Source organism: Hemisphaericaspora subhashii (assembly GCF_019202705.1).
Source record: "Hemisphaericaspora subhashii strain CBS 10753 chromosome Unknown scaffold189, whole genome shotgun sequence".
Taxonomy (NCBI): Eukaryota; Fungi; Ascomycota; class Pichiomycetes; order Serinales; family Debaryomycetaceae; genus Hemisphaericaspora; species Hemisphaericaspora subhashii.
In genome coordinates this window covers 2,429-13,054 of record NW_026057484.1, presented here as the reverse complement: position 1 = coordinate 13,054, position 10,626 = coordinate 2,429, and the positions used below count along the sequence as shown (strand labels likewise).

Genomic DNA, 10,626 nt, shown 5'->3' with positions numbered 1-10,626 from the left:
TTGAGTTTTCTAATTTTGGTGAAATTACGATATTAATAAACCATATACGACCTTAGCATGTCCGTTTTGACAACTATAGTGTTGATTTTCTTAATAAGAGGTAATTTATTGGTGTTTAGACAAGCTTCGGATAAGGAATAACAGGTTAACTCAAGCTTTTATTTTTAAAAAGATTTGGAATTGCTTTAATCCAGAAGCCAGGAGCGAACCAGTTTTAACACCAGTTATTAGCAATTGTCTATGGTACTATTACTAAGTTAATCAACATTATTGATTGTCAAAATACAATAATGTATGGTTTATTAATATTGTCTGCTAAAATTATAGTCACGATTATCACCATTCTTCCCTCCCCCCCTTCCTGTTATTATACTCGCAATTGAAGCTAATGTCAACAAACCCAATCACATGAAATAAGATTCTTTCCAGTTTTGAATGTTACTGGGGAGAGTATTCTATCAAAATATAATATAAAATTCTCTAACAAACTCCGCAACTCCGCTGGATCTTTTTTTGCTGGTTTCAACAAAATCTTTTTCAAGTTGGGTTCATGAAAATTGAACTTGGGTACATTGACATTTAGTATTGATTCTCTGTTTGCTGCCATTAATACAAGAATGTCAGGAGGAAAACAGTCGCAAGGTTCAGCCCATCCTAACAGATGGTTAATTGCTTATAATTCAATTTCAGCATCATTATGGTCTATTGTATTTTTCAATACTGTATTTTTATCATTAACAGTTGGACAACCTTATTTATTTGAAAAGACAAATAAATCAACTACAATTATTCAAACAGTTGCTATCATTGAGATATTCAATTCACTTTTAGGATTGGTTAAATCACCACTTTTCACTACTTTAACTCAAGTTTTCTCGAGATTAATGATTGTTTGGGGTATTCATCAATTATTACCAAATTCTCCAGCAAATTTTCATTGGTGTTATATTTCCTTATGTTTAAGTTGGTCAATTACTGAAATTATTAGATATTCTTATTATGCTTTGAATTTGAAAGGTAATGTTCCTGGGTGGCTTACTTGGTTACGTTATACTACTTTTTATATTTTATACCCAACTGGTGTATTTTCTGAAGTATACCTGGTTATTTTATCTTTAAATGATGCGTCGAATGATGTTGGTTCTTGGTATAGTTGGGCATTGAGAGCTATTTTGGTTGTCTATATCCCAGGGTTTTATATGCTTTATACTTATATGATAAAGCAAAGAAAGAAGGTATTGGGGAAATCTTCTAAAAAGAAGAGTCAATAAGGAATTACAAAATCTATTAAAATTCTATTTATTTACCTAAGTTTTTAAACTATCAATCCAGGAAATTAATGTTTCCATATATTGATAAATTGTGTCATCATCATTAAATTCAAAGGCTTGCTTTTGATCTTGGTTGTGCTTGGATTTACTAGAACTACCTCCGCCAAGCAATGCCGCCAATGTAAATTTATTATGTTTAGTTATTTGTTTCTTGTGCTGTTCAAATGCAATCTTTAATCTTGTCATTATATAAATCAGATCATATTTTAAAATCAATGTAGATAAAATTTTCATGATAAGATAATTGGGAGTATATTGATTCCATCTAATATTCCAACTAATCAATTTCATAACACATAATAATATGAAATCTAAAGTCAAATATTCTTGTTCTAATGATTTAATTAATGAATCAAACATATCTTTACTAGATACTTTTAAAATCAATTTATTACTCAAAAATTTCCCATCATAATTATCATGATAAGTATCAATACAAGAATCACAAATATCACTCAAAACAAATTCATCGTAAATCTCCAATACTTGAATCGTACCAAAATAATCGAATCCTCCTTCAACATTGGTCCCCACAACACTAGTCACTAGCGAGCTAATTGATTCTCTTAAATTATATTTCACCAACCATCCTAAAAGTCCAATCATCTCCCATTCCAACGCACTACGTTGTTGAGCTTTGTTAGATCCAATAATCATTAAAGTTCTTAAATCTTCGTATATGATGACAAACAATTGATCGAGCCAATTCTCACAAGTTACTAATCTTTCCTTCGAAGATTCATGATTGACCACATATGATGATATTTGAGAGCTGGAATCATCTCTTAATTCGGTAGAAGAAGAATGGAATACGGTTTCCTTGGTAGCAATAATTTGCTCCCATCCAATCAATGCTACTAAAAGTGATAATAAATCATATGTTCTTGCCCAGGTTGATTTTCTTGAAAAATCCAAAAGGGAACAATTGGCAGTTCCAGCAGATTGCGAGGCTAAGATGTTTTTGGCAGAATTTGGTCCACATAATTTGATTAAATTAGTTTCAACTGATGCAATTTCCAAAGCCAGGCCATTAACTAATGGTGATTGAGTAAAATAAGGTCCAACTATCGGATGTCTTAAATGCGGATGGAATAAGAATGAGTCATGCCATAGTTTTTGTATTGAACCAAGTTCTACTTCGGCATGAGGTGGTTTCTTGGACCTAAGATTGGATGGATAGTTTGTTGATGATCTTACTTTTGGATGGGGGAAAAACTCATTGAAAGTGGCTGAAGAGATCTCTTCTTCTATTTCATATGTATTCAATCGGTCTATGAAAATAGACATGTATAAATCCTTAATTCCACCCTCAACTATATCCGCTGACAGGTAACTCTTATTATTATTCATGGAAATTGGGAAGGAATTTATTACTAATAGTGCATTTTCGAAATCCTTCACTAAAATATAACTCAAGGCAAGGTAGTACCAACAATCATAGTCTAATGGTAATATCAAAACACATTTCTTGGCGATATCTAATGCTAGGTCATATCTTTCTTTTGATATAAGGAAACTAACCTGATCCAAAAGTATCAATGCCAGTTGAGTAGTGTATAATCCATGATATCTAATAGACGAATTGATTAATGAAAGATATTCCAATTCTTTATTAGTCCCACGTTGAATCTTCAATAATTTCAAATTGACAAAATCCCAATCCCCATTATCGTTACCAAAATGATATCTCAGTTTTATTTGTTTTATGGCAATTTCGCATACTTCACCACTTATATCTAAAGAACCCAATCTAAGCAATGTATCAATGAGTTTGTTTCTATAATAGTTTGTTTTGTATAATGCATCCTCTTTATTCCCACAGGCAGTAGGTGTACCATACGATGATCTAACACCGGCCAAACTGCCCTTTGGTAATAGTTTTATTAATATGATCATCGAACTTATCAATGCCTCTTTATTATCTATAAAATGAGTGTAATTGACTAATCCAGTCAATTGAGTCTCTGGGTTATCAGTATGATGAAACAATCTAATTAAATGTGATGCTCTCAATTCTTCCCAATACAGCCTAGACAAATCTTGAATTGTATCGCTGTTGAAACTGACTATTTTTCTAGAACGTTGTGATTCGGTGTTGGTGGGTATTATCTGAAATGTACTATCCATTAAAACGAGGGATCTTTTTGAATGAGCATTATGTGCAGCTCCTCCTCCTGGACCGGGACTTATGATGCCCGGAGGTTGAATAACAAACCTTGCTCGAAAATCTGATTTATTAAATATATTATAGGTACAATAAGTAACTATTATCTCTCGTTTAGTAGATCCCAATTTCTCTAATGAAGTTGGTTTAAAATAAAACAAATCTTGTTCTCGTTCAATCCCCAAAATTTCACAAATATATTTCTGAATATCTTGTTCTAATTTCTCAAACCGAATTCCATTGACATAATGATAATAACCAACATATCCGTCATCACTTTCTTTATCGTCATTTTTGTCTGAATCGGGGTATGTGAAATCGGTATGATGATATAATGCCGATCTCGATCCAGCATAAATGGCACGATGAACTAAATCTGGAGGTCCAACACAATTTTCTCCACCAATAGTTTCTTGAAATTTGGTTCTGATTCCTAATGTCTGACCAAAACTTGTTTCTCGTAATCTTGGAGTTGTGGTTGATCCCAAAGGTTTTTCAAATCGAGTATTATTTAAAGGTAAGATAGTAACTGAATTATTATTTGATAACAGAAATGGTAATGCAGAAGACAGTGTCGCTGCAATTGGAAGAGGTGATATCTTCGACTTTTCCATATTCATTGATGGGATGCAAAAACACTATACCAAGGATACTACTACTTGATCTGCTGTTCAATAGACTATGGCTTTGAATAGTTTACTCCCAAAAAGGACAATAAAATAATTTTAAAATCTCGAAAATTTNATCTCGAAAATTTTCAACGCGCTCTCAATTTCATATTTCAGTTGAAAAATATAAGCTACATTACATTATTAATTTGATAGGATTTAATAAAAGAATAATTTCATAATTTATAAATTTATACACAAATAAGTAAAGTTTTAACTTAATAATAATAAAACAACCTCTATATAATTTAATTTATTTAGTTTAGTTTAATTTATCTTTTGAGTTAATTGTTGAAATGACTTTGAAATCTCTTGTAATTCATCCAATACTTTAGAAAGAGGATCAACATTAACCATATCAATAAATCCATCACTACCAGTAGCAAGACTAATCTGTTGTCTTAAAAATAAGGTTGATCCACAACTTTCAATTCTAGTAACAATATGATTCAATAATGCAATCAAATCAACCTCTTTAAATGATGTTTGCATCTTTTGAGAAAGCATACCTGATGAATTCTGTTCAAAATCTTCATTCACAATACTACCTCCATTGATTGTTGAACATATATTTTCTAATCGAAGTGAAACAGTTCTTAATCCATAAATAATTTCTACTGGTAATGTCCCAACAACTCTGGTACTATGTCCCTTATCAATTTCTCGATTTAATCGTTTCTGGAAAATCTCAAACCTTAATTTCAATTTACTTGAATATGCTAAAGTAATTAATTCTGGAGTTTCAAGTCCTTTTAATTTCTTTTCACCCAATTCAAAATAATGTAAACCATGATCTTCAATCAGTCCAATTTCTCGTTCAATAATTTGTCCAGCTCGGTCATTTCCTTGATAAGCATCACTAAATGATATGTCTCCAGTTGAAATCTCACGGTGGATTTCATATAATCCTTTCATTTCATCTAAGAAATCAAGACTAACTGCAATTTGACCTCCATCTGCTACAGCACTAATACGTGAAGCACGATTAACCATAGGACCAAAATAATCCATTCTACCAGTAACAACATCTTGTTCACACACTGGAGATCCCCAATGAATACCCATTCTAACTGATAATCCTCGGAAAATTATATTACCTTCTCCATCTGTAACTTCACAACATTGATCAGTTTCCAAGATTTCTTTTGGCCAATCTGCCGTTAATAAATTCTGTTGTACATTAAAACACCATAATAATGCCGCTGTAGGAGATGGGAATGCAACCATAAATGCATCACCTTCGGTTTTAACTTCATAACCACCAACAATACGCAATTGACGACGCATAATAGTATTATGTGTCTTAATGGCTGATCTCATAGGTGCAGGATATGAATCCCATAATAAGGTCGAATTCTTGATATCAGTAAATACAAGTGCCAATTCACCAACTGGTGGATCAATCTCATCTTCTAATCTCCGCAAGGTCGAATCACCCGTTGTTATTTGACTTCTATCTCTTCTTCTCTTTTGAGCCAAAAAATCAGCTTCACGTCCTAGATTATTATATAATGCATTGTGTTTTTTACGTTCACCAAGTGTAACAACAACTACGGCAATTTTATCACTTGCACCATAACAAATTGCATAATCTCTTAATTTCTGGGCAGCAACCATCGGATCATCCTTCTCTTGACGAATTATATCAACTGCTAATTCAAATGTTACATACTCCCATAAACATTTTGTAGCCATTACTATAACGTCATCAGCTGTAGTTAAGGAAAGCTGAGTCACGTCTGGACCTGAATGAATATGTGGTAAGAAATTGAAAAACCCAGCACCACGAGAAATAACTAAATCACCATCCAATTCCCCATCACCAGATACGTATCCTCCTGAAGCTCTAATTCTCTCAAATTCCTTTCTACTAGTTGGGATATGTTTTGTAGTAAGCAGTACATGATCCCCATTAGTTCGACATAACAATGCTTGAATATCACCAATATTTGCAGTATACAATTGTTTCTCTTTGATATATATAACCGTACAAGCACTACCCGCATTAACATCGTCAACTAAACTCAAATCTATGGCTTCTTTGGACATCTGCAGAGTTGGAGTAAATGATTTATTCTTTTTAGCCGATAAAATACCATTGATTTCCTTATTCAAATTTAAAAATGTCCTTCTCAATGCACTTGGAATTTCATCATCAGACTTAATTTTAAGAAGCTCGTTGGTAAACATACCCACAAATTGATTTTTAATATGCGTTGCAATACGATGACCTTGATTCAATGCCCCATATTTCCCATCAAAAGAACAAATCAAAACCTCATTTTCATTTCCTCTAAACTTCTGAATAAATAAATCACGACAGGATACATGGTCTCTCATTCCCATGCTATCACTTACACCATAACCAATATTTTCCATTTCTGAAGTAGTGGTTCTAATTCTGATATCAATCGATTGATCAGGAACAGCAGTTGTAGTTAAGGTAACATCAATCAATCCAAGTACTTTTAATTTCTTTAACACTAACAAATTATCAAAATCTTCTCCAGTTTCTGGATTCTTAATATGACTAGGTTTGATTTCAAACCGTTTATTTCCGGAAAAATTCAAATATTTCAAATTCTTATTCCAAGCCCAATTCCAATCATATGGCCAATTGGAAATATTGTACTTTAATTGATTTGAACCGACATCAAAGCATTGTAAATTGACCAACTTACTAAGTTCCGCAGGTAATGTAACTAACTTGTTGTTGTTGACATATAATAATTTCAAAGATTTTATTTCTTGTAAATCTTCTGCTGGTAATGTTGACAATTCATTTCCTGATAAATATAACTCATTTAATCTAAATAATCTTCGAAGTGCACCTTCTGGGATTTCCAATAAATCATTATATGAAAGATTGAGTGATTTCAAACTTGACAAATATGAAATGGATTCAAAACAATCACCGCCCAATCTATTGTCTGCCAAAGTCAACATTAACAAACTATCTGCAAGATTGGAAAAGGTATCTTTATTAGTGTTCTTCCCATTGGTATTTGGAGATGGAGATCCTCTATTATTATTTGCTGTGCCTGCATTTTCAAGTTGCATTGTAGCCAAATTAGCACTTGATGAAATTCTTTTAGCTACCGCAAATGGTGGTGCTGGAAATGAACTTAAAATATTTGAAGCAAGATTTAAAACACTCAATGATTTCATATTCCAAATATCATCAGGCAATCCTTGTAAATTATTCAGATGCAAATCAAGATATTGTAATGAATGTAAATTTCCAATAGTAGAAGGTAATGATTGTAATTGATTATTATAAATCGAAAAGAAAGCTAATTTAGATAAATCTCCTAAATTTTGAGGTAATGTAACCAAGTGATTCTTATCCAAAACAAGTTTTTCAATATTGGGGATCTTATCAATAAAAGTGGTTGGGATATCAGTTATTTTTGCTTTTGATAAATCTAAAATATTCAAGGTATCCATTCTATGTTGAAAATTCAATTCAGTGATTGGATTTCTATCAAAATGAATGACCCTAAAGCTTTCAACTTGATCATTAAATCCAGATATAACATTCTTCGTGGCATAAGCAACCTCCAATTTTGGTAAAAGTCCTAATACATCAACATTTGTTATTTCATTATACCTTATATCTAATCTCTTTAAATTCTGAAGTTTGCAGAAATAACTTGGTAATGATTTTCTTAATTTGTTAGAACATAAATTTAATTTTTGTAAATTAACTAATTTCCCAATGGATCTTGGTAAGAATGACAAATCATTATAGGATAAATCTAAATCTATTAAACCTGTCAATTCACTGATTGGTTCAGGATAAGTATGCAAATAATTTGAAGCTAATTTCAATGATACTAAATTCTTCAATTTTCCAAATGATTTAGGCAATGTTGATAATTGATTAGAACTCAATTTCAAATGAGTTAAATTACTTAAAGTACTAAATTTGGTTGGTAATTCATCCAAAAAGTTCTTCTCCATATTTAAATGAGTTAATCGTTTAGCTTCCAAAAAATTCATGGGGAATTTCGAGCATCCATTTCTGGAAAAATCAATACTAATCAAATTGTTACATGATTGAATAAAATCTAATGGAATATAAATCGCTGGATTATCTGCAACATTCAATTTTTCAATTTCATAAGTATGTTGATGGAAAATAATGGGGATATTCTTCAAATTTAATCCAGATATGTTAACATCAACATAATTCTTTGAAAGTGAGGCTTCTTCATCATGAGTCAAACTTCGAAGGTAAATATTCTCAACAACAAATTTACATACAAATGACAAATCTTCTCTTCCAATGGTTCTTAAATTGTCCTCTTCAGTATATCCACTTAATAATAACAATCCCATTTGGATCTTTAAAGGTTTTTCAAATGGTTCTAAGACTTTAACACAACTACCCACATATACAGAAATTTGATAATTTGCAGTAGAATCCAAGAAAAATTTCCTTTGTACAATACTTAATAATTCAGTTGTTGTAGTTTCCAATGGACATAAAACAGTTGTAAACGTATTATCTTCTTTAAATACTCGTACAATATGACTTGGTCCCTTGGTTAAATTCTTATCCACTTCAGTATTTACAATATTTCCTAAATGCCTTGCACCATAAAGCACCGGCAAGTACCTCCTTGTTTCTTGTTCGTCTTCTTGTTCCTCATTCTGTTTTAGACTACTTGATAATGAAGATGATTCATCAATCTCCCCTTCTTGTTCATCGTCTTCATCCTTGGCTTCAGGCAATGGCGACGGAGTAATATTTTTTTCCACCTTGACATCCCAACTATCTGGCGCTTGCCAAGTTGGGGCATTTGCATCGACGCTTCCAGTCCCAGTTGATGTGACTGATTTCTTTTTGGAGCTACTTGGTAATACTGACGAAATATCTCCCAAACTATTTCTGATCTTGCTAGTATCCTGGGGTGACTTTATAATCCCATGCATTTCATCAAGATTTAAATCAATTTGTGTAGGTAGAATGGTTGAACCACTATTAACGGTTGAAGCTTCTTCTAATGAATGTGCTGACCTTGGTCTTGGTTGCTCTTCTACTGTTGACATGCTCTCTTTAGTGGAAGACGTTGGGCTTGGAAATGACATTTGTAACAGCTGGGCCAGAACTGTGGAAGGATGACCTGGATGATGATAATGATGATCTAAGGTAATTGAAGGAATTCTAAACTTATGTTTGGAACCAGTTGATGAACTTGAGGATGCACTTTTCCTTTGCAGTGGAGAAGATATGGCACCAGCAAGGGATTGCATTTGAGGTGTATCTGTGGATGCAATTGAAGTTGCTCTTGTACTTGCAGGGGAACTTGTACTCAGCTTGTGACTCTTTGAATCATCCTGATTGTGATGAAGAAAATAATGATGCAGGGATTGTTGTTGTTGTTGTTGTTGATCTTCTGGGACTGAAGATTCCGATTCTTTTCTACTACTGGAATAGATTAATTTATTAAATAACGAACCACTCTTTTTCTTGAATCGGGGTTTAATTGGATGAGCCAAAGGAGGTACATTAGCAATCCCTTTTGGCCGTTTATTGGCATGGAAACCACGATAATTTTCTCTCAAGTTATTTGCATTTGATGGGTTTAATTGTGGTAATGAAATCACAGAAGATTTTGGTGAGTAGTTGTTATCTTCTCTAATATAATGATCATGATCAACCTCAATATGATCGTGCTCGTACTGGTGGATCTCTCCCGATAGTTTTGAATGTTGTTGTTGTTGCTGCTGATTATTATTATTATGTTGTTGTCGTGATTCTTGGTAACTGCTATTACTATTTGTCTCTGACGAGTTTAAAGTATAGTTTAACAATTGATCTTGAGAAGATACTGGAGATAATGGTACCGTAGAACTAGGATTAGAAGTATCAGTTTCCGTTATTTGGGATGCTAATTTGGAAGGATGTTCTGGATTATGCAATTGTTGTTGTTGTTGAGATGGTAGAGCATTGGTCGCTTTTGGATCATAAAAGACTGAATTATCTGTACCTAGATTAGTTGGGGATAATGGTGCTGAATTTGGTTCATCAAATGTGTCATGGAAACCACCACCACTCTCATGGGAAGTCCGACCTGCAGATGATGATGAATTTGATGTTGTTGAGTGGTTGTGATGACTACTTAAAGATAACTTTAAGTTTGTTTTTGATTTATCTCTCTTTAAGAAACTCATAATATTATGAATTGAAGTTGTAGTTTATTGATGAACTTTGGTTGCTGAATTGAATTTGAAAAAAAAAAAATACAATTAAATATATTACACACACAACACAACACAACACACACAGTTACTTTCTTACTTACAGCGATCAAATAATACAAACTTGGGAAGTAGTAGTAGTAGTAGTAGTAACTAACAATTAGGTGAGTAAATGTTAAAATTAAAAGTGTAATAAAAAAGAACGATGATTAATTACTTTATTATTTAAACTTGTAAAATTATTAACTTGTATAAT

At 32.5% G+C, this 10,626-nt stretch overlaps 3 protein-coding genes across 3 annotated transcripts; 1 reads left to right on the top strand and 2 right to left on the bottom strand. All coding sequences in view use genetic code 12, as the record gives it.

The window, feature by feature from the left end:
• Positions 1-617: 617 nt before the first annotated feature.
• Positions 618-1,271, top strand: J8A68_006130 (protein tyrosine phosphatase-like domain-containing protein; the record flags this gene model as incomplete). The annotated part of the gene is made up of 1 exon (XM_049410269.1): positions 618-1,271. The coding sequence occupies one exon, from the start codon at positions 618-620 to the stop codon at positions 1,269-1,271; it is 654 nt and encodes a 217-aa protein (XP_049260597.1).
• Positions 1,272-1,307: 36 nt separating this feature from the next.
• CHS6 (Chs6p) lies at positions 1,308-4,109 on the bottom strand (the record flags this gene model as incomplete). The annotated part of the gene is made up of 1 exon (XM_049410267.1): positions 1,308-4,109. The coding sequence occupies one exon, from the start codon at positions 4,107-4,109 to the stop codon at positions 1,308-1,310; it is 2,802 nt and encodes a 933-aa protein (XP_049260596.1).
• A 321-nt stretch (positions 4,110-4,430) lies between these two features.
• Positions 4,431-10,343, bottom strand: CYR1 (adenylate cyclase; the record flags this gene model as incomplete). Its single annotated transcript, XM_049410266.1, has 1 exon — positions 4,431-10,343. One exon carries the CDS (start codon positions 10,341-10,343, stop codon positions 4,431-4,433), a length of 5,913 nt encoding a protein of 1,970 aa, XP_049260595.1.
• Positions 10,344-10,626: the final 283 nt, after the last annotated feature.